This window comes from Drosophila rhopaloa, unplaced genomic scaffold, assembly GCF_018152115.1.
Source record: "Drosophila rhopaloa isolate 14029-0021.01 unplaced genomic scaffold, ASM1815211v1 contig_163, whole genome shotgun sequence".
Taxonomy (NCBI): Eukaryota; Metazoa; Arthropoda; class Insecta; order Diptera; family Drosophilidae; genus Drosophila; species Drosophila rhopaloa.
Window position 1 is genome coordinate 10,757,246 of NW_025335043.1, and position 27,643 is coordinate 10,784,888.

General features: G+C 40.8%; 1 protein-coding gene across 1 annotated transcript; it reads left to right on the top strand.

The window, feature by feature from the left end:
• Positions 1 to 51: 51 nt before the first annotated feature.
• On the top strand, positions 52 to 27,639 carry LOC108048543 (frizzled-2). Its single transcript, XM_044457951.1, has 3 exons — positions 52 to 877; positions 10,449 to 10,515; positions 25,340 to 27,639. The coding sequence occupies exon 3, from the start codon at positions 25,528 to 25,530 to the stop codon at positions 27,637 to 27,639; it is 2,112 nt and encodes a 703-aa protein (XP_044313886.1). The 5' UTR covers positions 52 to 877; positions 10,449 to 10,515; positions 25,340 to 25,527.
• The last annotated feature ends 4 nt before the right edge of the window (positions 27,640 to 27,643 follow it).

A 27,643-nucleotide genomic window follows, 5' to 3' on the forward strand; every position in this document is an offset into this window, starting at 1 on the left:
TCCTCTCTCACTGCCCTCCCCCACAATTCTCAGCGACGTGCGGGCTCTCAACATTTTGCCTCAGTTCTCTTTCGACGATCGGAGCGTTCGGTTCAGCGGACGGATGGTTATCGCTCGAAAATAAATCCAAAATAAAGTCTCGCGAACTCTAATTGCACCTTTCAAACGGCAATTAATCAATGAAGAAAATACACAACAAATGTATATATAAATATCTTTCTTTTGTGCGCAAGTCGAAAGCAATAACAATAGCCGAAGGCAGTCGTGAATAAAAAGAAGTTTCATAAAAATAGCCACCAAGTGGCGTCCTCGAAAAAAGCGACAGAAAATACAGAAAACGAGTTATGAAAATACAAATTGTGGCCGTGCCATGTGAGAATGTGTGTTGAAAATTGTTATAAAGAAACAAGATTTGTCGCTTGTGGTCGTTGTTATTGTTGCTATTCCGATCTGTGATCGGTGATCGACAAGCGTCAACTTAAATTGGATTTTCGGCGCTCAAAGTAACAAAAACAGAAACACAATAACAAAATTTCTATGAAAAACATCCATCCTACACCTTAAAACCTGAGATAGCGACAACATTTGGCGCTACATGAAATTTTAATTAAAAAATCTGTCCAAAAATAAAGTAAAAATTACTTGCAGCGACGAAAAAAAGTTTCTATGAGAATCGGCGCAAGTATCTGTGTATCCGCCAGATACTCTCTATCCGTGTGCGCCAGCATCTCCAGGTGTCCGTGCGCCTGTGTGAGTGTTTGATGTAAGCAGACGTGAAATTGGATTAACTTTGACAGACGTACGGCAGTTTTTAATTACCACCAAAGAGTTTTTCTTTTTTGGGATTAACAGCGCAAAGTTGGACCAGCTCCCCCAGGTAAATATCATCTGGGAAACTTGGGGAGGCAGCGGATTTCCATTACACTGGAAGTCAAAGATCAGTTGCGGGAGATCCGTTTAATGGGATATGCCAGTCAGTCAAAATCCAGGGGTGAACCGATCTCCAAATGGGGGGGAAAAGTCGGGGGAAAAATACACAAGTCGAGCAAATGGAAATTATTTTTCACAAAGCTGACTGATTGGAACAGAAGCTCATCCGAACTGTGTGTGAACTTCGGTCAATACCTTTAAATATACAAATACTGTTGCTGATAGATTACTAATAATATATTAAAATTTAAAAAGCATTCGCTAATTTAGTTAGGTGCATGTTATTTTATCTTTATTCTTACAATAAACTATAGGTATAAGCAGTATATTCTTTCCTCGAAAGATAAGGTTATAAAAATAATCTTCCAATGTTTGTATCAACTAAAAATAGCTTCAGGAATATTATATCCCCAAATAAGATTGAATAGACTTAAAGCTTTATAAATCTTTGTGGGAACTTGTGCGTTGATCCCATTCAAAATAATACAAATCCCGAGGGTCAAAAACTCAGTGAATATTTAACCCCAACAACAGTTACACATGGTTATTTTTACCGTTTTATTCGTTTAACCAGACACCTTATCTCTATTCGATTTCTGTTCGGCTGGCTTTTTGTTTACTCAACAACAAAAATTGCGGCTGTTAGGTTCTTTTTTTCGACAATTTTCGTTTATTTCATTCGAATCAATATTGCCGTCAAATGAATGGAGAACCACGAACCACGAACGAAATCTTATCTTGCCAAAGGGGGAAAAGTGGGGTCTGGAATGCGTGTGTGTGTCTACATTATTTCATTATTTGTTGTCAAAGTTTTGGCTGCCGAGGCAGCGACTACCAGAAATACTACCATGCAATCGATAGAGCTGGGAAATCAGTAAAAAAAAAAAAAGAAAATAAAGAAGAGGGAGTGAAAAAACCACAGATAGAGAGAGAGCGCAGATTGCAGGTGCTGGTGCTCTACCTGGAAAAAGTTGGAGTTTGTCTCTGGTCTTCGACTTAATCTGTGATCAAGATAAGCCATTGCATGTCGATCGTTTCGTGTTCGAGATCCCAGATCCCCTAGATAGTTTTCCTTTTTCTTTCTTTCTTTGCCAGTTTTTTTTGTGTCTCTGTGTGGAAAATTATGTTCATCTGCGGTCATAAATTATGCGTAACGCGACACCTTCGTCTACAGGTTTCCAATGTGTCGTTAAATATTTTATTTCATTTTTATAGCTCTGCCATTGGGTTTTTTTTTCGCATGAAGTGAAAAGGCGGAGGACTCGGATCGTTGAGACAAGAAATGATTTCATTAAATTTTCAGTTAACAGAAGACGCTGCCAAGGTTAGACCCTCTCGTTAAAGGCAAAAGGTGTTGCCCGGCAGAGCCGGCTAAAAAATATCAATTTACATACAGAGACACAGGGACATCATGTGGTGCTCTCTGTGCCCAATTCCCGATTCTCGGTTTCTCCTCCGGGCCTGGCCCGCACTTTCGCAATTCGAAAAATTGCGCTTTGTCACACAGCAAACGACTTTCGGCCGCCTGCTGGGGCGACACTCAAATGCCAGGCCGTGCTGTTTGCTCTTCTCTGCTGGTTGCAACTGCCGAGTGTTGCCTGTTGCCGGGGCACAGTGGTCACACAGATCTTTCCAGAAAATATCCTAAGCAAATTGGGAATGTTCTGGACTTATTTAGAATAAGTACATCGAGTTGTACTGTCCTTTAAAAGAGACACTGGCAAAGAATTTCATTTAATAACAATTTGTTCGTAACTACTTTAAATGGTCAAACTAATATCCATCAAATAGGTTCAGCTTTCATGAAAAATTGGGAATTCGATGTGAGTTTTGATTATATACGACTGAACTCAGAAGTAATAAAAACAGTATTGAAATTATAAAATATATAAAAAAATATTATAAATACCTTAAAAGACTACAAGATTTATTTGTAGTAGAAATGTATTGTATTTCCATCCCGAATAGTATAGAATAGAATGGGTTGTTTTCAATAAACAATTATTTCCTTGAAATTTTAATAACCCCTTCTTGCTGGACATCCTTGACCACTGTGCCCAATGACCTCCCGCAGCTTTCCGGCATGTCTGGTTCTCGTGTTCCCCGTATCTTCTCGCTGGTTTCCTCTTCTCGCCTCCGCTCTATCTCCCGAACAGGTGATCATTTTACAAACGGTCCTGGGCTACCTGTTCCCGCTGGTCCCGTCGATCCGAGAATCCCAAAAGTCGGCCATAAATTATGTTTTGTTTGGTTTTTGTTGCGCGCTGCTTTTTTGTCTCCTTCATTGGGCTTGGCTATAAATTTCTCGTTGACTCTTTCCACTTGTCAAAGTCTTTTTCATTTTCTTGGTGTTTGACTTGGTATTTTTTTATGAGTTTTTGGGATCTCCTTTAGCTTAATTGTGATTGCGAGAGGATTATCTCGTTTTTTTTTTAGCAATTGGCTGATGCGAAAATTTATTGACACTCAGCCAGTGAGTCAGTCAGTCACTCACTCACTCAATTCAGCGGGGAGATGTCAGTTGACTTGTCACTCGCGACGGGTTTGTCAGTTTTGTATCCTGGTAAGCGTTTTTTGCTGATCAGCCATGATGGAGCTGTCAGCTTAGGCGCTAATGTGCATACTAATGTCGGATGCTTCAGGAGGTTTATGGCAAAAAGAGTGGGAATTGACGGCGAAACTATTTGGGAATGTTCTGCGATTTAAGCAGGTTTTGGCGCAACAAGTGCTTCAGATTTAAAATGAGTTGGATGGGGAGATTTTAGAAATTCCTCACTTTTCCGGTCTTTATATAAATTTTAAAGTTGCTTAGAAGATGTATTTTAAGTTCTGGTTTATTTTTAACTAAGAATATTTAATTTATTATTCTTCTGAGTGAAATGTAAATTTTAAAACATTAAAAAGACACATATTAATATCTTCCATGCTCATGAAATAGTCAAACATGATGTCTAAATGATCAGAAATGAACCTCCTGCAAACATAAATTTGTCACAATATAACACAAGCAAATGCATACAAATTATTATGGTACAAAATCAACAGCAGTGCCACAATGCTGTCATATCATTCTCAATTTATTGAGACCGCAATCATCATCTGCCACATGTGGCTTTCAGTTCCACCTTTTGCCTGTTCCACCTCCGATGGCAATTTGTCCGCGGGGCAGTGGCATTATGTGTTCCCATGATCATTTACCGATCTTGTTATAATTATAAAACCCACAATTGTCTTATTGCGGGTATCCTCTGCCAGAGTCTAATCATGTTGAGGCCCGGGCAACTCCTCCAATGGGCAACCGATAATTTACGAACAACCTGAGCAACGACCCTCGTAATTATAAAGACATATCCATCTCTCTTGCACTGCTGCTCGCTCCCTTTTTTTCTCTCAGTACACACATGGCTTGTTTAAATAACACCAACATATTGATTAATTTTCGAAGCAGGGTTGAAGACGGGACTTGACATGATTCGAAACGGGCCAGAAGCAGGTCTCGAGTCGTCCATCAAACTGGCCAAGTCAACCCAAGCCCCGTGCTGCAATTCATCAAACTGCGGGCCAGAATGTGTTGGCCTTCTTCCTTGCCTTGCTGCACAGAAAGAAAAATCTACTATATTTTTAATATTTTAATTTATAAAATACAAGCACAAACATTTTTAAAACTAATATTATTTACTTTACGTATCAGCTTTGTTTTAAGTGATAATATTAAATCATTCTGTACATCACTATTTTTTCCTTAGTGCTCTCTTTTTTTGTTTTGCCTCGTTTTGTTTGATTTATTTTGCAGCTCCCTCAATTTTCCCCGTTCAGTCATATCATTAGGCTTGAGGCTCTCTCTTTCCCCGGGTTTTTTTTTTTTTTGAAGCCCCTGCCCATTGTGGTTAGCGGAGGAAAACCGAAATCAATTTGACATGATTGCCATGGATCATAATTTTTTTTCTTTCTCTTTTATTTGGTTGGTTTCTTCGGCGCTTTCTTTGGACCCCGGGTTTTTTGGTGTGTGTTTGTTTTGAATATTTTGTTTGCCGGCTATTAGGTTTTGATTATTTACGAGCTGAACCCATGGGGCACACACACTCCACAGAGAACTGCTCATGGCTCGTTGGAATTGGCCCGGCAATTAGCCAACACAAACGCCTCCCAAGCCGAAAAACGATTATTTGTTTTTAAATGAAAAATCACCAAAAATCGCAGAAAAACTCGAAAGACAAAAGCAGATCGGCTTTCGGTTGTCTTAGATCTTGCACTTTTTTTTATTATTATTATTTTAGCATGCCAGAAACTATTTGTCTTTGGCCAATAATCAAGCTGAAATTGCCTTTTAATGGCAGTTTACTTATTTATTTGTTTATCTTTGCATATCTTAAAGGTTTGCCAACTTTGAAGGCAGTTAATACGAAAAAAAATACCTCCAGACTCCAGACCAATTTATCTTTTATAATTTTTCAATAAATTTATTGTCTTTCGTTTTCTTTTTGTTTGCGTTTTTTTGGTCGATTGTTTACGAAAAACATTTATTATGCATAGTTTGGTTAGACAGGCGAGCAAGCTATCAATTTTTCACCTTTCGTATCTGGCAGATACATCAAACAAAAAGTTGAAACTTGTTGCTTGGTTTTCGGTTTCGGTTTTCTGGCGTTGTTTGAATTTCTGGCTGTGCTGCTTGCTAACTGTGTCGCTAAATGTGCTGTGCGGTGTTGTTGGAAGAGATAAATTCCATAAAAATCAACAGCAACACACTCTAAAATCGACGACTACCTAAGCAACAATAACAATGAGAAATGACAAAGGCAAACGACGACGACGACGACGCTATCTGAGGGAGAACTGATGATGATTTATGAGCGTCAGAAATCAAGTAGAAAATTACGGTAATAGAAGAACACAAGGCAGACTGCACACAGATACACACGCACCCCGAAATAAATTCAAACTCATAGATACACCTTCCTACCTAGATTTCCAACTTTACTCGAGAGGTTAGCACCGACAACAGAAAATACAAACAAAATCGACACCGTACATTGGGCAATTTTAACTAGAATTTATTTCGGGTTTGGGCAAACAGAGCCCACATGAAGAACCGATAAAAACATGTTTTCCAACAGCATTTCATGGGGGTACCTAACTATTTTTAATATGCTAATTGCCAATGCAAATATTGAGCATGCGCCTGGTTGAAGCCATTTGCATTTTATACGAACAAAACTAAAAGTGTTGGCAATAAATCCAATTGCCCACTCACACGTGTGGGAGAATTAGAAACAGAAACACATATTTATGGCATTTTTCTTTCGTCGGGCATCAGTTTCGCTTTGAGTCTAATTCATTTAGCAAGACGACACCTTGTTAGAGCCCTGACTTATGACGGAATGTGGGGGGATATTTTCCAGCTGCCTTGTGTGTGGCTTTTAGCTGGAAATGTAGCGACTAGGTGTTAATTTTGTTTGTTATTCGAGCCAGTCGGCAGTCCCCAATCCCAAGGAACTCATAGTTCACAAGCGAACAACGAAAAACACAGTTCTAAAATGAAAATTCCAATTTAAAATGAAAATTAACAAGACATGCGGGCGAGTGTAGGTGTTGGGAAAATAACACAGGCAGGGGAACAGACGCAACAAGTGGAAAATTAAAATGGAAATTATCTTTGTGGATCATTATAAATTGGAGGTTAACAAGGGGTCGACAAAGAAGTTCTGAAATTATTTAAAATTGAAAAAATGAAGGGCTTAAAGATCCGTAAAATGTAATTAAGCCCATTTAAATTTACTTAAATAATTTAAAATGCAGATATTTATCTACAAATATATTTATTTAAAAAACAAGTGTTAAACTTCCATTTAATTGATAAAAATCATACGAAATGCATTCCAATCGAAATGACTCACAAGTTAATTAACACAGACCAAGCGAATTCCTCAGATTGAATACGATTTGCTGGTCTTCTTAGAAAGTTTCCATCAACACATCCTTTTGATCACCCATTCCCCCCAAGAATCAAACGAAAACAAGCCCAGATGAAACTTATTTAATATGCCTTATATAGAAAGCAGTTAATTAAATCGACCCTGTAGGAGGGCGGCCGTTTCTGGAGCTTCCCTTGAAATCAGTTAACAAAAGCCCAAAGATAAACAGAGCCAGTCGAGGAGGATGCAAAGCGAAAGGGGCACTGAAACCACAAAAAAAGAAACGAAGAAAGAAAGGAAAGGAGCGGGCAGACCCAAGTTGAGTTGAGTGTATAAAAATGCCCAAGTTTAAACAGAACTCAGATCGAGATCCCGAGGAAGGAAGGGCGATGGGATGGGCAGGCATCATTAATTCTCACCCAAGTGTTGCACGACGACGAATGGAGCGCTTTCCTACCGCTTCCCCGGCCCGTTGTGCATATTTCCAATTAAAGCGACTTGCAACTCTAATGAACTTGAAGATATCAATCTACGCGCTGTTAACCCTAAAAAACTGCAGACAGACGGCGACGAAGAAGTCCGGCACGAAATAAATGTCAAGCTAATTAAAAGGCAGGGAAAAATCTGAGGCTGCAATCGAGCATGCAATATTACTCATAAATTTACCCCGTCTTCTCTCTAGCAAAAGCAACTTTGTTTAGAGGCAGCAAATTAATTGAAATAGTCCCAAAAATAGAAGCCTGAACTGAAGTTTCTGTTGCATGTATCCAACAGATACGCATCTCTGGGTTGCATCTACATGCACATGTTTTCGCTCTCAGTCCATCCCAAAATGAAAAGGAAGCGCTCGGCTCGCGTTAAAACAAACAAAAACATATTTTTCTTATAAACAGAACTCTGAACAAAATAATTTTATTTTCAGCAGGCAGCATCAGGTTCTCTTGTATCTTTCTTTCACTCCACCTCTCTTGAATTTACACTCAGAGAACTTTAACGTAAGAACTCTCTTTTTAAATGTTCATGATGAAATTAAAAATATATACAAATTTTATTTTTATTCAACTTTTCAATTCATAATTTTGTATTTATTAATGATACCATAAATATTTGCAGTTTAATTTCACATGCATTTGTTATGAATCTGTTATTGAATCCTTAATTTTATGTAATGGCAAAAATAAGTAAGTTGCTTTGGATTTTCTTAGGAAAATCACTTGATACGATAACTTAGATTATATATAAATTCAGGATTCCTTGTGTAATGTATTTTTTCCTCTGTACTTGAGTATCTTTTTGGGCTCTCGCATCGAAACATAATTAATTTCTGTTTGTTTAAGGTCTGCGCCTGCGACTGACTGTTGTTTCCTGCGACGGCGATGACGATGGCGATATTTGCTTTCCTCCAAGCAGAGAGATTCGAGAACTGAGAAGGGGTGCTTCTGCTCCTTGAGATTCATTGGAATTTCAATTTTCAAAAAACGATTCTCCACACAATACATATTCATTGTCGTCGCTCGCCGTCGTGTTGGGCATTTAAATGCTCGCTCATAAATTTGTTTTCTGCTTTTTGCAATGTCATAAATTAAACATTTTCGAAACTGATACGCTTCGCCCCTCCCTGTGACTGCCTCTTTTATTTTTTTATTGATCATCAAGTTGACATTCGACGGGGTGAGGGAATGAGCGAGTCAGTGAGAATATTTTGCCATAAATTATGCGCCTAATTAATTGGCCTACAAATTCCAATTCCTCCACTCAGAATCTTTTCCAGTTAATTAGTCAGAAACAGAAAAGCGAATCAAACGAGTCTTGAGACTCTGAAGATCTTTGAGATTCTCCATGTTGTCTTAGCAGGTTGTTCTTTTATTTGTTTTTGAATTTCCAAGATTTGTTATGGAAATGTATTTGTGTGTCGCAGATTTATAACTTTGGATTCACATTCAAATAGGGCTTTTCTTGGAACTTGATTTGTTCAAGCCTTGAAATTTAACAAGGAATAATTTCTCAGATTTCTTTGGCAAAAGATTTATAAAGGCTTTATAAAGAATTCGCATTAAATGAAGTTTTGGGAAGTGTCAAAAATTGTTTTGTTCATATAAATAAATTATCTACCATAATTCTTTCTGTTCTCTAATTTCCATAAAAACTTGAATAAGTATTATTTGATTAGTAACTTTAGAATTGAAAAACCCAATAGATATAATCTTTAGACAAGTCTATAAATAGAAAACTTTCTTTAAAATTAATAAATGAAAAATGTAAAGGAAATTGTAAGCCCCAATTAATTAAGAAATAACCCAGTTAAGAAGTGTGTAAAACCCCAGCCAACCAAAGAATTCAATTACAGATAAAACACTTCATCTTCTCTCTATATTTCGCAATGATCTCGTGTCCTATCTCAATTAAGCAAGCCAGAAAAACAAAGAACGCAAAAGCCAGAGGCAGACGTTCATAATTAAAAAATTGTCATTTTGTTGTCGTTTGCTTAACTTTATCTGCAATTGGTTACAGCAGAGATTACACCTGGCAAATTGTGAGACGGAGGTGGTAAATCAAAGGCGGCAAAATGTGGGCCCACAAATACTCTGCATTGTTGTTCCTCCGACTTATCTGGGTTTTCTTGGTTCTCGGTTTGGTTAGGCAAATCTTTTCCAGCACTCCCACACGGCAGTTTTCAGCTTCAGCTTCAGATACAGATACAGATACAGAAACAGATATGGATTCAGATACGGGGGCAACCTCTTCTACGGCCTTTTATTTGTCGCTGGCTGATTAAACTTGCATTATATATACACATAAATATATGTACAAAGAGTGCCGTTAAAGCAAACAACAACAAGGCGCGTTCTTTAATAAGAAATAAGAGAAAAAAAAAAAGAAGTCGAGAGGGAGTGAAAAAAGTTAATTAAATTGTAAGCGAGTGAGTGGCTGCTTCTTTCATTGGCACACACGCAACTTCTTCATCATCCGGCGAATGTCTGCCCCCTTAATCCCGTGGCGTGATTAAAGTAGTCCACTTTTGGCTAGGCCCAGGGATAAAACTCCCCGGCCATTTTCCCAAACCCCACCCACTCGCTTTTCCCCCCCAATTTTCCGCTGGCTTTTCCTGTTTGCTTTTTGGGAGCTGCTTCTGCTCCTCTGTTTTTCTTTCATGCTTTCTCTCCTTTTGAAGTGCTGCCGCAGAGACAACTGCAATTGTTCTTTAGCCGCCCACAAATTTATTGTCCAAATATTAACATATTTGCTTGGGCTTACCCAGAACATAACTCAGGACGCAAATTGTGGCAAACTCTTTTCCTCTTCGGACAGACTGTAAATTATGTCGCCAAGTCCCTTTTTTCCACCAGATTTTCGGGCATAAATCCAGTTTTATGCTTATTGCATAATTAAGTTATTTGGCCTTTAATATTTTCTAATTATACAAGATTTATAAACATTTTTTTACGACCCCTTTTACGATTAGCAAGATTTAGCGATGCTCGAAATCTCCGCTCGGGGATTTCGTTTTATGGCAGTTGCTTATTTTAAGTTTTTATAGCTGCACCTAAAATCAGATATCAGATAACTTATCAGCCTTTTCGTACCTCTTTTTGCATCTCATTACAGCTGGGTGGAATTGTATGAAGCAGGAAATCACCCAGAAAGCAGCTAAAACAACGGAATGGAAAAAATGGTAAGTTTAAAGCAAATTTTAAAGTTTAGAAATTTTACAAATATTTTTTTGGCTATTAATATCATAAGAGAAAGTTTTATTCCTGGAGAAAATGAATAGGGATTGGAAGTCTTAATGATTTTTTACCGAGACGCTTTATTTATTTGTAACAATGGTTGCTGCCTATTTTTATATTTTACCAACTAATTTAAATAGTTTTGGATTTCATGTTTACTTGTGACAACTTTTTGTTAAGTCCCTGTTTCGATGCAAAATATTAGCTTGGCTTAGAAATTATGGACTCTCCTTCTCTGTAATTTAGTTTCCTTTACTATTTTGCATACAAGGCACCAGCTAGACGTAAATATAAATAAGAGGCCAGAAAACTTGACCTTTCCCCATCGACACTTTGCCCCTTGGCTACTTCATTGCGCTTAGTTTGCCGCACAATGGAGAGAAAAATGCCAGGGCCCTCTGTGTGACCCGGCCAGTGCAATTGACCAAGGAGCCAAGGAGCAGGAACCTCCTAGTAGTCAGCATCCAGCATCCATCGGCATCATAAACATCGTCTTCGTCTGCGGTTGTCGGTAGTTACTTTTCAACGCCAATTTTGCTCTTCAAAACGAGCCAACTCCAGGTGCACAGAGAAAAATCTGTTTTAGAAATTAACATATTTAGAATATCGTTTAAAAGGGAAATAACTTTTTTTTTACATAAATATCACAAGCTTCCTAAATACAATGTAGTGAAATATTTATTTAGCTCACATACAAGTTTACATTTAGTCTTTCATAGTTTTCCTCTGTGTAGGTCTATACTTTTGGTTTGAGCCTGGTTTTCTGGTTTCGGCTGCCGTGGGCGATGCATCTTCAGACGCGACTTGTTGCCCCATTGTTGGCTTACCCTTTTCAGCGGAGAATATGAGAATATGGTAGGGAGACCGGGAAAGAGAGAACTGAATCTTCTGGCATATCTTTTGCCACTTTAACGTTAACGAGCTGTTGACTTCTTTCTGCTTTTGCCGGCAGTTGAGTTGCCAAGTTCTTCAGCTCGGTTCCTTCGCCTCGTTCTCCGTCTTCCGTCATCATCATCTGGTTCCCTGCTTTGCCTATCCATCATTCTCTCATATTTCCTTTGCCAGCTTTAATGCAAAATATCCTGGCAAGCCTTGCAGTCTAGTTAGCATCTGTTTGTCTCTTTCTGCTGCTCTGCAGCCATCTCTTTCGCCGTCTCAACTTGTCTGGCCAACTGTCGAAGCTTTTTGTTGATATGGTTCCTTTTTTTTTTACTCCAGACACTGTTGTTTTATTTTCGTTTGTTCCGAGGCTCATTTGTTATGCGAGACATTTCGAAATGTTCTCGTAATTAAAACATGAGAATATTTCCATAAATACAAACATTGATTCAGCCAGATGGGCAAACATACTGCAATGACACATCATCATTCTCAATCCGTTCGCTCGATCTTCGTGTGCCTTTTCTGTTTTTTGTTTACACTGCTTTTGCTTAAAATTACAAATAACTAATTTAATATGCCAAACATGCAACGTCTCCCATCTCGGCATGTGGCGCTCGACTGCGCTAGAGAAAGATGGAATTATTCGGTTAATTGAATTATAATTGTAGACGGCAAGCAGGCAGCTATCTTCTCCCCAGATTTTCCCCCATCGACCACTCCCTCGCATTGATCACGTCGATCATGTCGAGCAGTCAATCAATGTTCTAAAGATATTTTCATATTCTCGTTGCCTGTTCGTGGGTAAAATGTGTATATATTCCGTGTAGCCGTAGGCAGAGTTCATTAGAAATGCCAGTGCAGTGAGGGATCTGCTGTGAGATGGGTTTCACTTGGTTAGGAATTGGATATAGAAATGTTTTTGATATTTATTGTTGGGGAATTATGGAAATGCTTATGAGTTGTAAATGCGTTTTGTGATAGTTAAATTATTTGTAATGGAAATACACTAAATTTGGTAATAAGTACATTGGAAGTATTGTAAAAGTCAATAAAAAAACAATATTAGATGTTTTTTAAATAGCATCTACACAGACTAGAGAAAAACATATATACGCTCAAGTACAAATACTCAACTGCCGGCACAAAAAGTATCTAGAAAGCAAGATAATATTCTGTAAGACATGACCAGACAATGAAGCTAACTGAATTTGTTCACGGCAACTTGAACTCTGGTTAAATCGAATCATTTGCCCAAATCAGTTTGCACCTTTCGGTATGCTCGAATTGCCCCTGGTTCGATTCTATTCGATTGAAATCAACTTTTCTGGCACGTCGGCCATGGCGTCAGTGTAAACAACAGTGGATATCCACCTAAGGCGGATCACGCATCGAGAAGAAGCAGACCATGGAGGTACAGTGGAACCACCCGTTGAGTGAAGGGGAGTGGAGGGGCTTGGAGTGGCACACATCATCCGACATCCCTTCGTGCTGTTTCCTGCCCGAAAAACACGCGCTGATTGCTTTGGCTGTTGAAATGCGCTTGAAAAAATAAACCAAGAGCCCAGGGAAAAAGGCATAAATTATTTGATGCAACAAAAAAGAAAAACCCCATCCCAAATCCACCAGCCACCTCCTAAAATTAAGGTGACCATATGTGGCCGGAGGGCACCCGACTGAGAGCAAGTGAAGCAAGAAAAACAGTTCATAAAATCAACAAACAGCAGCAGAAGCTGATGCTGAAGCTGAACAAAGATCCACAACCCGAGAAGTCGATGGCGAATAGGAATCTCGAACAACATTTGAAATGCCATGCAGGGAATTCCTGTGTGTTGCTGTTCGTGTTTCAAATAAACTTCGAAATGCATAAATAGTTTACAACAATAACAGGGAATCAGCAGCAGCAGCGTTTCCCTGAGAAGGAAAGAAAAACAGGAACAAGTGCGTTGATTGCAGCCAGCCGCCTGCACTTTACAGTGGGGGGTGGGCGGAAAATCGTGGAAAGTCAGAGGTGGGGTAGGGGGAGGGGGTAAATTGTGTGGGCCGAGTTATTTTGAAAGCAACTGCCGAGATGCCGAGTGCAGAATGGAGAATGGAGAATTCAGAATGCAGTTGCATCTGCAGCATACCAAGAGTTCATTGGTTTCCACTTCCTCTGTAGCACATCCCCTTAAAAAAATTTCCTTATTCCACTCTGCTCATTTACATTTTTTCTCTTGTTCAGCTCATTTGATTTCCTTTCATTGCGACCAGAGGGAAATCAAAGCTGACCAGAAAGCTAAGTTCGAAAGCAGTAGTAACATTCGAATAGTAATAAACTAGCCAAGAAAAAATAATACAAATATGTACCTAGCACCCTTTAAATAATTGAATTCTATACTAAAATTTTTGACAATACCATTTAGTTAATTTTGAAATACTGTATTTTAAGTAAATACATCCCCTCTTTTTCTTTACCTTTAAAATTAAAGTCCATTCCCAGAACAAAACCCAACTAAATAAGTTTTTATTTCTAGATTTCAAATCAGTTTTTCAGTTTTATATCCTCACAAAATCTTTTTCCATCAGCGTTTAAAATAAAAAATAAAAAGAGAAACAAATTCCCCCAACCAACTTTAACCACTTTGCAACTTCAATTTCTTGTTACAAGTGCAACATTTTATTAACCCTCCGGTTGTTGTCCCTACAACCCCCCACCATCACCCCACCATGGGTTCGAACAATTTCCCTACATATTTGGCGCTTTGGCATCGTAAATATTTTTATTGCATAGCCATAAAAAATAATAACACAAACAGAACGAAGGAAAAAGTGCAATAGACTATCAACAGTTTCACGCCTTCCTCGGCCTTTTGCATACTGGCATATACAAGGGAATATCGGTTGATATTTTCCGTCCGTTTTGTGTCTTTGTTTATGCCACACATGTTACGCCTACGAAAAAGTCGTATAAAACATCGGGGGAAGTAGGAAAACACACATAGGCGCTGTCGCATGTCCCGCAGGCCCATTGTCTGCCTTTGAGTCGGGCTGGAGTTGAGTTTAGTTGAGTTGAGTTGACTGTTGGCTGTTGTTCCTACATTTGCCAGCCATATGTGGCATGAAAATGCTAATGGGGAAACTTTGCTTCTACCTAGAAGCTGCACAGGAAAAAATAAACAAAATAAACCCCTCTCTCTCTCTTGAACAAAAAATACAATCTTAAAGACATTTAAATACAGAAGGTTGATCTGAAATAGTTTGATTCTTAAAGTGGAATTTAATAATAATACTCTTGTGACAAATTGTGCTATCATATATTTTCTTCAGTGCAGCAGTTTGATACCCAGGTTGTTTGTCTGTCAATCAGAAATACAAATTATGCATAGAAAAGTTGCTTGAAATTTATTTTCAATAGCTAGCATGTTCTGTATGCATGGAAATCAACAGAAAGTTGCATGATAATTTCAATATATAATATTAAAATGCGCCTATCGGAGAAAACTTGACCTCACTGGCTCTTGAAATATTCCTACATTTTTGAAACTGTCAGACCATCGCGGTTGATATGTGGAGTACAAAGTTCATCTGTCAGCTAGGAATCGTAGCTCGGATCCGTATCAAGAGTCATGTGCTGTCCACTTTCGAACTTTTTGGGGTAGCGCGGCATTTTCCCTTTGAAATGCCACAAAGTGCCAGCAACAAAAAACCGCTGATAAGCCCGCGATTTATTTATGATTTTGTTCGATTTGGGGCCTGATGCTTTCATAAATTTAAATTCTACAGTGGCCCTGGCGTTTCAATTAAGCAATTGTTGTAAATTGTTTTTCGATTTTTTCCGCTCGCTCTGTGTGTATTTTCCTCAACCGATATTGATGTTGATATTGATATTGAGTGATATATGACTGACCAAGCCTGTGACTCGATAAGATTTCTTTGGTTCTGGCCAAAAGAAATTAGTCAAAGTTGGAAGCGCTTGCATGCAAATTATTGTTATGGGCAATTTGGCCATTAGCCACAGCGCCATAAATTATAAACAAGACGCAGAGAGCAGAGATGCGAGATGCCTCATTGAAATTCCCCTAGCCGAAGGCTGAAATCCAAAAACCAAGAGCCCGGGGAAAAGTCGACTGCCTGGGGACATGTGCCTCGCATTTCAAATTTACATCCACATATACCATACCATATATCCCATGTATACGTAGATTGAATTTGGTAATTTGTGGTCTCGCATTGGTTTACGCATTTCCATTTGAATCTGAATTGGACTGCAACTTTATGAGTTGAAGAGGGTGCTAAATTAGTTGGAAAATATTTGGAAATGCATATTTTGGGCGGAGAAAACCAATATTTGTGGTCGATATTTATAGAATGTCTTTGGCCTGCGCTTAAGGTGGTAAATTAATCACATTTCCAAATGCTATTCGTTGGCCCAACAAATGCGGGGAAGATAAATTAGTGTGGTTAATATTATTTATTTGAATGGTTTATCTGATGCTGGGATTTAAATATGTCATTTATATAAATAATATTGCTGATCGAACACACAAATTTCTCCTGAGATATTTTTAGTTGAGTCAACGGGGAATTGTATATTTTTTATGGCACTCCAACGGAATCTTTTATCTATTGATTGAACTAATTTTGTCTGTTTTGGATCGAAATTTACGCAACAAATTGATTTGGGTATTTATTTAAGATTTTGACAAGAAAGCCAAGAAAAACAAACGCAGCAGCAATGCCATTAAAAGCCATTAACTGAAAACTTAAACGCATGCCAGAGACACATACCGTGATGGAGAAGGGGGTAAAAGATGGGGGGATGTGGGGGGAAAGGCGGGAAAATCGGAGAAATGGGAGGCGGGGCAAACCGGCGACGGTGGCTGCCGCGTGTTTATCGCTTGGCGTCGGGTCGCGCACGCATGCCAACAAAATAAACCAAGCTAGAAATGCCATTAAATGCGAGAGAAAAATACAAAAAAACGGGGAAAAAAAGGCAGCATATACATATAATACAAAGCAAGCCAAAAAGACGCTTAGGAATATTGGGAGAGAAATGGGGAGAAGCAGCAGCAGCGACAAACAAACATAAAAATCAATGCCAGGCGGAGGAAGAGCCACCCACCAGGATAGCGGAGCCCCCGAGGCGTATGCGTAATATTGAAAGAGCAGCGCAGAGAGCCATGAAAATAGAGTGAGAGCGGCGACAAATTTATAGCATTGAAATAGAAACCAGACATCGAGACGTCAAATTGCCCACACACACACACACACACACATACACAAATCGAGGGGCGAAATTTCAAAGTCAAAAACCATACAAACTATGGAAAAGTGCTGGCTAAAACAAATAAATAAAAATCCTTTTTGGCAGGCCGCACTCTAAAAATGGGAATTTATGAGCCATGATGTGATTCCTTGTTTGCATTGCATTAAATTGCATAAATTAATTGCTACCAATCAAGAATGTTGCTAAAATGCGTTGGCGTCGCGTAAATAAATACAATAAATGTCTGTGTATTAATTGCGGAAATTCGGTCAAAGCAAACATATAACATAAATTATGGTGATTTCATTCTTTTTTCAGTAATTTTGTTTGGTCGTAAAGATTATGTTAGCTTATGGTCCACAAAATTAAAAGGTTGGTACTTGAGATGATTCCGCATATAACACTTAAAAATTATATTGGAATTTATAAATCATAAAATGTTCAATTTAAAAGATAATTACAAATATTAAACCTAGGTATATTCAACGTTTAAATTAAAAGGCAAATTTATTGAATATAACAAGCATATATATACAACATAATTTTTTTTAATGGTTATATATGATATACATATCTATCTGGCATTATTTTTAGTGTGGTATTATTAGTAGGAAAATAAGTTTGGAGCTTAATTAAAGGTGTTTCTGTGTTACATCCACTGTACTTAGTCTGACCCTAGCTCAGCAATTAAGCACCTTCTGCAGGTGGAGGTCACCACACACGACCCCTGACCCCGATGTCATCTATGTATCTTCAACTCCCCACCTCGTAGCTCACCATTAATTATCCATGTCAGCGGCATTTTGTCACACAACAAGCGACGCTACCTATGAAACATCCTCGCATTTTCCGGGAGCATGTTGCAGATATATTTCACTTAATTTCCACACTGACATTAATTAATACTCGTGTGTGTGTGTGCGAGTGTGTGTGGATGGCACGAGGTTGTTAGTTGACAACAAAGGGCACTAAAAATGTTTGTACGCCAAATGGGGATGGAGTTTCCATCCCCGGAGAAGGAGTACAACCAGAGACATGCTAAATTGTCAACCTAGAACTTCAGACATAACATGCATCATTCATGCCGGAATGTATATGTTCTTTTGGGGGCCCTTCTTTGCCCTCTTGACGCTTTCAAATGACCATAAAAATCGTTTTTATTGCATGTGTCACAACAGCCGGGAAAACTCTTACCGTAATAGTTTTTCTGCCGCTTTTTTTTGGTTTGTTTTTTTGTGTGTCAATGTCGCCGGCAGTTGGTTATTTTTTACTGCGGTTCCCTTTAATTGCCATAAAAATGAAAGAGCCACCGGAATGTGAGCCACAGACAACCCGGCGGCAGTCGTTAAACCACCTCTCTCCGCCTGTCTTCCTGCTGTTTCAATTAGTTTTCCATCAACAAATATCAGCATATTTTATTTTTTATTAGCCGAACTGCATTTATGATTCAATTACTTTTATGGCCAAATCGGGGTGTAAAAATGCCGTCACCGGCATTAGCCATAAAACGGTCGATTATCAAATATGACCATAAATGTAAATCGTAGATAAATGGCAATAACAGTATTTTCATTTTCGAAAGTTAAAAAACCAACAAATAGCTATAAAATAAATGTCTCGGGAATGAAAGATCGTTAAATGGAAAATGAAAAAATTTGAAATTGAAACTTGAAAGCCCGAAAATGGTAACTGGTTTTTTACGTGCCAATGCAAATGGCAATAAAATAAATTTGACTACGTTTAATAAAATGTGGAAAAAAACTAATTGGACATGGGCAATTTAATTTTATTTTATGTGTAATAACTTTTTAAAATGTATAAAATTTATTAGACAAAATCCTTTGGAATTCCATTAAACTGGACAATGATTTCCGTATTCCCTATTTTCCCCAAAAGTCATTATCGTTACTCAGCACTTAATATATCTTTGTAACACCTCAGTTTGGAGAAAAAAGTCATGAACATTTTTATAGTTCCTTTCACGCCGCCGTTTTATGATGCGTTAAAGTTGCATCATAAAACCTCTTGGCTCTGTTTCCCACCCAGAAAATGGTTATATTCCAAATGTGCCACATCCTGAAGCAACAAAAATTATATTTTTTTGTTTTTGTATTCTTTGGAATATTTAATTTGTTCCCCACAAAATTCACTTTTGATGGGCGGCAGGATGTGTTTCCATTGTCGCTGAGGCAATGGGAACGGGAATGCAAGGCAATTCGTTTTTAATTGTTTTTCTTTCCCCCCGCCCCCGAAAGTCTGCAGAAGGGGAGTGGCAACAACTGTCAAAATAAAAACGCTTGCTCATGCTGCAAAATTTGAAATGGAAAATAAAATCTGCCAACAGGACAACCACCCACACATGCAGGACTTGCATGTTTTTTTTTTTAGGTTTTTGCCTTTTAGCAGGGAAGACACTTGACACTCTTTTGTATTTAGTCAGCCAGCCGACAGTTCACACCCCCTGAAAATCACCCTTCCCCTTTTGCCACTGCAGCTGCACTTTTGTCTCGTTATTAGCAAAATTTACCAGGGCGAAGGAAGCGGGGCAAAAATCGGAAATTTAATTTTATTTCCATGTTTTTGTTTCGCCTTCAACCTCGGTCTCTCTTATTTTGCACAGAAAAAAAATGGTAATGGCAAGATCTAATTTTCTTAGGAATAAAATGATTAAATTATACTATTATTCGTAGGTAATAATTATTATGAAATATTTCCTAAAAGCATTAAAGTATTCATTGTGAATATTTGTGACTTAAATTTATAGCCCCCGGAATACGACTTCTTAAAAACCTTCTTAGTAATTTCATTAGCAAAAGTCCAAAATATTTTTTCTGTGTATAGCCACCCTTCTGGCTTGCCCTTTTGGCTGTTCCACTCGCTTTCTGCGGTGTCATTTAGTCCGCAGTAAGAGTTTTAGCACAAAACACGGACAACGACAAAAAAAAAAACAAGGACAAGAAATATTCAATAATAGAAAACCCTAAACGACGAAATCAACCCCTCAAAAGAACCCTTCCCGTTCCTTTTAGTATTTCTTTAGTGGTGCAGGGTGGTTACCAAAAATATACAGCAACTGTTTGACATTTGCAAATCGTTTTGCGTGAAGTGCCCACCGGATTTCCCCGATCTCTGAGGATCTGTTATTTATGCATTTACCATAATTTATCAAAGGAGCCAAATGAAGCCTCCAGAGAAGTGGAGAAAAGCCAGTGAATAATGAGATAGAGTCACAATCAGCAGGATGGCGTCCACTTAATTAAAACATAATTGTAAAGTCAGAGGACTCACAGTGGTTAAGCACGGTAAAACTATGCAAAAAAAAAAGCATTTAATGATGGGCCACATGCGCAAACAATTTGCATTCTGCTAAAACTTTCACAAAGCAACAAAAGCAACCGAACATCAAAGGGCAAAAACGCAGGGAAGAGTGCTCCAAAACCCTTTTTAAAAAAATTTGTTGCAAAAGTGTGACAGCAAAAGCAAAAAAAAAAAAAAAAAAAAGAAAAGCAAAACACGTTTAAATGTCAATGATTTTAATGGGCGGACGCGCAACAATCTTGAGCCAGTTTTGTGTTTATTACGTTGACAAAGCTCCACGGGGAAAAGCTCATAGGAGAGTCGAGATCCCCTTTTCCCCATTTTCCGCAGTCCTTTTTGCCGTTTCCCCATTTGAACTCGCTGCGTTTGTAAGGTCATGGAACTTGTCTGCATTGACTTTGAGTGGGGTGAGGGGAGGGGAGGGAAAACCCCCTCGGTTGGAAATAAAAACTTTTTCATTTGCCGTCTCTTTCAGTAAATGTCTACCTGTCTCTCTCACTCTGACCCTACCGTGTCGACAAACTGTTTTCATTTTGCGCCGCTACGCGCTTTTTGATGCCGCCGCCAACAAGGCAAACAGTTGCTCCTGCTCCTGCTCCTGTTTTTCCTCCCCCTCCTCCCTCACCGCTTTTCACGGCGAGTTTTTCAATTGATTTTCGCGGTTTGCTTTGGCCAAGGCCACAGCTTTGGCGGTGGGGGTGTGGTGGGTGGGCTTTTGATGGGTGGTTCGAGTTGACTGTTGCACCTGCGAGCCCTTCGAGTTTGTTGCTGCTGCTTCAACGCTTCTTTGTGCCCTGCACCTGCGGCGGGAAAGGGGATTCCCCGAAAAACAGAGCGGGGAAAATACCGCCCATAGAAAGTTTAAGTGCTTTGTGGTTGGCAAGTTTTTCCTTTTTGGCTTTCCCATGTTTCGCTTCTTATTCGCCTCTTATTTTTTCAGCATTTTTCCCAACTCCAAGCAAGCGATTTGGAGCCGTTTTGTATGAAGACCTCTTTGGAGGGGTTTTTTCCCTTTGATTGATTGATTGGCCTCCATCGGGGCGATAAGTTATCGATTAGCATTCTCTTTGGCTGCCCAACAATGCTGGTTTCGGTCTTTGTTTGGATAATTGCTCATCATCATTATCTTGAGTTGAATGCCGGATTTACTTCCTCCTCTTTTGTGACGCGTTGTAAACTGTACTTGTAAGCGATATTGGCAGTTAAAAGTTTATGGCTTTGTTAAGGAAATACTCATTGTAAATTTAACGTTCTCTGGGAACTTCTTTTTGCAGCCCATCAACCAGTTATAAAATACTATGGCACTCGGCATTCTAATTTAAGTACAACACTTTTGTTTATTAATTACAAACACAACACTGCATCTGTATATTCTTTGTTAATCAGCCATTAAATGAAGTACAACACACATCTTCTTAGATTCTCGGAATATTGCAAATGAGATCATTCCTTCGAGAGTTGAGTCGTCTTGAGATTCCCACCTTCTTGGAAACCCACACCTTGTGCGGTTTGTTTGCCATGGGTGTCGACTGTACTTTGAGTAGCCAGCAACACTTGCTACTTATTTGCTCGTTGGTGTCGTCTTCCCGTCGTGTCTTTGGCTTGTTTGTTTAATTAAAACAGTCAGCTTGTCGTTGTCGTAGTCGTTGATTTTTCTGCTGCTTTTGCTGTGTTTTGTCCATGTTGCTGGCGAGCTACCAACTTTGGTAACAGCTTCCGCCCGACGACCTCTTTAGTGCATCGATGCGCAGCCATTCACCGATCACCGGGGGATCTCTCTCCGTTTTCCCCCGTACATCTCTGCATTCTCAAGTCTTTGGCAAACATGGCCAGGAAAGTCAGAGCCAGATCTCTAAGCTGGAGAGCTTGGACAAACATCGTTGAGACTGGTTGGCAGCGTGATTTTGTATTAAATTCTCCCAGCAGCGGCGGAATGATTGGCAAAAAGCCATGCATTCGGGGCGAGTAATAATTTGTTACTCTTAACGAGCTTGTAGCGTCTGAGCCGCACGCTTGTTAACAATTAAATAAACAATATGAGTCTGCACTAAATACGCTGAGAGGGAGAGAAACAACAAATCATTAAGCAAACATGGCCCAGTCGATCGGCCAAATACAAACATTTAGCTACCACTCAGAGAAGCGGAGAAACTGGGAGAATCACAGAGAATCTCAGAGAAGCGATCCATTCGTCACCGCCACTTGAGACATTTTTCTCTATTAAAAATAATATTTATGCATTCCGCTTATTTCTTTTTCTCTTTCTTTTTTTTTTTTCCTTTTTGCCTCGCTCCACTCGAGAGAAGCACGTTTGCTATTATTTCCAGGCCATTTCCCATGAACACATCCACCTATTAGTGGTAGTTCTTGGCCGGCAATCAGAACAGGGTCGGACCTAAAAGGAGCCCAAGATCCCTCGTCCACTTGAAGCTTTAATAACCAGAGCAAGTAGTGTTTTTTTTTTTCGTTTCGGGCCACAACAACACTCACCAACATTACCACCACTGGCCAAATGTGGAAGCCGTTGTGAACGTGGCTTTTCCATATCCAAACACATGTACGCATTTTCTTTTCTTTTTCATTCTCTGCCATTTTGGTCACGTTCGCTGCATTTCAATATGATTTTCCTGCGTCGGACAAACCAATTAGACTTTTCCCTCTTTCCGTTCGGTGATTGTCGCATTGTTTCGGCTTACGGCTAATTTTCACTCTCGGTAACGAAAGAAAAGCTTAGTGTCAACGGAGGAGGGCAAATGTTAATGCATTGGGTTAGGTTTTGAAACTAGGGAACTTTCGGGGGGACTTAAATTTGTTTTGGCAATTTTATTATATTTAAAAGAGATTTAATAACTCCATTTAAGAGGGCTTACTTACTGTTATTTATGTTTGGGTGACATAGCAATCGCAATTCAGTTTTGAGTTTATTTTCTAACAAATAATTTTTTAAAAAATATTTTAAGCAATATACCTCAGCCTCAACCAGCTGAAACCACTCTTCAACCTTGATTATTGACATATTCTCTGCTATTTTCCATTTCCATCAACTGCTGCTTTTGTCATTTGAGTAGGAGAACATTGCGTAAGCATCACCGCAACCGATAGACGCCTCCATATATATGGAGTATGTAGAATATATTCGCTGTAATCGATAGCCGACTAACGCCTGGCATTGTTTCTCACGATCCGATTGCCTGATGCCCACATTTCGATATTGGATTTCAACGTTTATTTTTGGCGCTACCCTCGAGTTGTAATCACAACACTTGGGCTTTTTGCCCCGCCCACGCTGTCCTAGAAACATTTTCCGTAGCGTATTTACTTAATTATTTTGAAGTGCTCGGCAAACATTTTAACACGAAAAATGTTTCAGTGAGAGCCACACTCTACAAACTTATTTTCGGGGTTGTATCGGTGGCAAACAGGGGATTGTTGGGGGGGCGAATTTGTGATGGACGCCGTCGACTAACGCACACAAATGTTATTAATTAAAATGTCATTCATTCGGAAAAACAATGAAAGGACTTTCAGCGCAAAACAAAGTAAAAGGCGGGCGGGGTGGCGGTAAAGTGGGGAATATAACTATGTTTTATTTGCAGCTGTTGTTGACAGTTTTTCCAAGAGCCCGGACTGTAAAGCTTTAAAGCTGATGCTTTTCCTTTTGGACCACACGCAGCTGAGATCCCAAACTGAAACTGAAGCTGGCCGCAAAAGCCACAAATATGTATGTCACTTGACACTTGCTAAAAACTGTATCTGTATCTCGTAGATAAATTTCGTGACTTTGAGCATACAGAAGCTGCTGGCGAGTAAATTGCCCTTCACTTCAGTCTGTCCAGCTGTCAATTTTTAGGTATCTCCAAGTATCGCTTCTGGAGCAGCAGCAGCTGCCGGTTGAGTTGACCACAAACCACTGGCATCGATATCGCCAGCTGCCATGCCATAGTTATTTATCCCCAAATAAGGTGTCACCCATATAATATTTATCATCCAGGCGGCGATGAGTGGAATCTTAACTTGATGGGTGGCTTTGCAGCCTCCATTTTGACTGCGCTTCAAGTGAGCAATTGTCTTGAATTAATTTCTGCCTCATCACATCCAATCCATCAGCGTTTCACACCCTTCTTCGGCTGGGAAAGCAAAGCAAACACTTTCATCAAGCACACACTGAGGGAAAAAGTGGTGACCAAAATAGGGGAAATAACTACTTTGGCAATCCTCTGTAGATTTAATTAAATTCAATAACTGAAGAGCAGACCAAAAACACAGTATTCGGACATATAAAATTGTATGTTTTATGATCTTAAAATTATATTTCTAGCGATATTTGAAAATGCATGAATAACGATTAAATATAATCATAGTTTTCTTAAAGAATACTAGAAGATCTTAAATCCAGAAATTTATAAAAATATTCAATAAATAGAATATAACAAAGTTCTTTTTGCTGTCTTCTGAATTAGTTCCCAATTTAGATGTAATTTTCCTAATTTGAAGTGGTATTTTTTCTATCTGCACTGGATTCATGCGTTTGCAGCCAGCAGACGCCGTCAAATTTAATAAAACTCACTGATTTTGATTGATGCGCCTCTTGGTCAGCAGCAGTTCCAGTTCCCGAATCGGATTCAGAATCAGAATCAGAATCATCAGCAGGGACAGCCCCGAAGCGTCAGCAAATATTGGCGGAAGGGTTGACACTCGATGGAGGAGTGGGAAATCGGGGTGAAGTGCTGGAGTGGCGGAGTGCTTGACATGTGACATGGACATGTCGTCCAAGTGTCGCTGAGCTCAATTGAAACAAATGAAGCGCGAAAGTTCTCCAGGGAGTGGGCCAGAAAGCGAATCAGAAACAGGAAAGAGCAGTTGCGACTTGTCGCCGCCTCATCAGTGATCCACAATAACGACTATGACCATCTCTTTTCCCCGAAGTGACGTGGGTTGGAAAATTTAGACGAGAAAATCAGTTGAATTTCGACAGTCGGCTCGTTAAAAGCTAAAAATAATTTTGAATATCAGTTCAGCATGTGCTTCCTAAAAACATGCTTTATCAGGATCTGAATTCCTTATCAAAAGAGTCACAGACATGGTGATCTAATGATCATAAATTCATGTGGTATGAAGTCGGAAATATAAGAGAAATTTATAAGTATGGCAAATAGGGAAAACCATAAATATATGGACATTACTTCTACCGTAGTTAATATTTTGCAAAGCAAATGTTATAATTTTCTGAGAAAATGGGAAATTCCTTAATAACTTAAAAATTTGCTTTTTTAAATCAATTGAATCTAAAACTAATTATGTATTTTATTTTCCTTTCATTGCAGCTAGACCACGCCGTTTGCCGAGCGTTGACGATTTGACGCTGAGCTGTGTCTGGAAGGAAACGCGACTCGCTTTTCCGGCTCTCGAGGCGCCTCCACGTGGAGTGAGGTGCAAGCGCAGAGAAGGTCAGCAAACAGAGACCCCGAGTTGGGCCAAGTCACACAAAACGAACTAAGCTAAGACGCACAAAATGAGACACAATCGACTGAGGGTCCTTGGACTCGGATTCGGACTCATCCTCATCCTCAGCCTGACGTCCTGTCGAGCGGACGGACCGCAGCACAGTCCGGATCATGGCATGGGCATGGGCGGCATGGGAATGGGCGGACACGGCCTGGACGCGAGTCCTGCGCCAGGATACGGAGTGCCGGCCATACCCAAAGATCCCAATCTGCGCTGCGAGGAGATCACCATACCCATGTGCCGGGGCATTGGCTACAACATGACATCCTTCCCCAACGAAATGAACCACGAGACCCAGGACGAGGCGGGCCTGGAGGTGCATCAGTTCTGGCCGCTGGTGGAGATCAAATGCTCGCCCGATCTGAAGTTCTTCCTGTGCAGCATGTACACGCCGATCTGTCTGGAGGATTACCACAAGCCGCTGCCCGTTTGCCGGAGTGTCTGCGAACGAGCCCGGTCGGGATGTGCACCCATCATGCAGCAGTACAGCTTCGAGTGGCCGGAGCGGATGGCCTGCGAGCACCTGCCGATCCATGGTGACCCCGACAACCTGTGCATGGAGCAACCCTCCTACACGGAGGCGGGCAGTGGCGGCAGTGGATCTGGAGGATCGGGTGGCTCTGGCGGCAGTTCCGGTTCCGGCGGCAAGCGGAAGCAGGGAGGCAGTGGCTCGGGCGGTAGCGGTGGTGCCGGCGGAAGCAGCGGCGGATCAAGCAACTCGAACAAGTGCCGCGGACGCAATTCAAAAAACTGCCAAAATCCCCAAGGAGAAAAGGCAAGCGGAAAAGAGTGCAGCTGCTCGTGCCGCTCCCCACTCATCTTCCTGGGGAAGGAGCAGCTGCTCCAGCAGCAGTCGCAGTCACCAATGATGCATCATCCACACCACTGGTACATGAACCTCACTGTCCAAAGGATCGCCGGCGTACCAAACTGCGGCATTCCGTGCAAGGGTCCGTTCTTCAGCAACGACGAAAAGGACTTCGCCGGCCTGTGGATCGCCCTGTGGTCGGGACTATGCTTCTGCAGCACGCTCATGACCCTAACCACATTCATCATCGACACGGAAAGGTTTAAGTACCCGGAGCGTCCAATTGTCTTCTTGTCCGCCTGCTATTTCATGGTGGCCGTTGGCTATTTGTCCAGGAACTTCCTGCAGAACGAGGAGATCGCCTGCGATGGCCTGCTCTTGCGGGAGAGCTCCACGGGTCCGCATTCCTGCACCCTGGTCTTCCTGCTGACCTACTTCTTTGGCATGGCCTCCTCGATTTGGTGGGTGATCCTCAGCTTCACCTGGTTCCTGGCTGCCGGATTGAAGTGGGGCAATGAGGCCATCACCAAGCACTCGCAGTACTTCCACCTGGCCGCCTGGCTAATACCCACCGTCCAGTCGGTGGCCGTGCTCCTGCTCTCGGCGGTGGATGGCGATCCCATTCTGGGCATCTGCTATGTGGGCAACCTGAATCCCGATCACCTGAAGACCTTCGTGCTGGCCCCGCTCTTCGTTTACCTGGTGATCGGCACCACCTTCCTAATGGCCGGCTTTGTGTCCCTCTTCCGCATTCGATCGGTGATCAAGCAGCAGGGTGGCGTGGGAGCCGGAGTCAAAGCGGATAAGCTGGAGAAGCTGATGATCAGGATTGGCATCTTCTCGGTGCTCTACACAGTGCCGGCCACCATAGTGATCGGCTGTTATCTGTACGAGGCGGCCTACTTCGAGGACTGGATCAAGGCCCTGGCCTGTCCGTGTGCCCAGGTGAAGGGTCCCGGCAAGAAGCCGCTCTACTCCGTGCTGATGCTCAAGTACTTCATGGCCCTGGCCGTGGGCATTACGTCGGGCGTTTGGATCTGGTCTGGAAAAACGCTGGAGAGCTGGCGTCGCTTCTGGCGGCGACTCTTTGGAGCGCCCGATCGCACGGGTGCCAATCAAGCGCTGATCAAACAGCGTCCACCGATACCGCATCCCTATGCCGGATCCGGAATGGGCATGCCGGTAGGCTCGGCGGCGGGCTCCCTGCTGGCCACGCCCTACACCCAGGCGGGTGGTGCCTCGGTGGCCTCCACCAGCCACCACCATCTGCACCACCATGTTCTCAAACAGCCGGCGGCCAGCCACGTATGACATG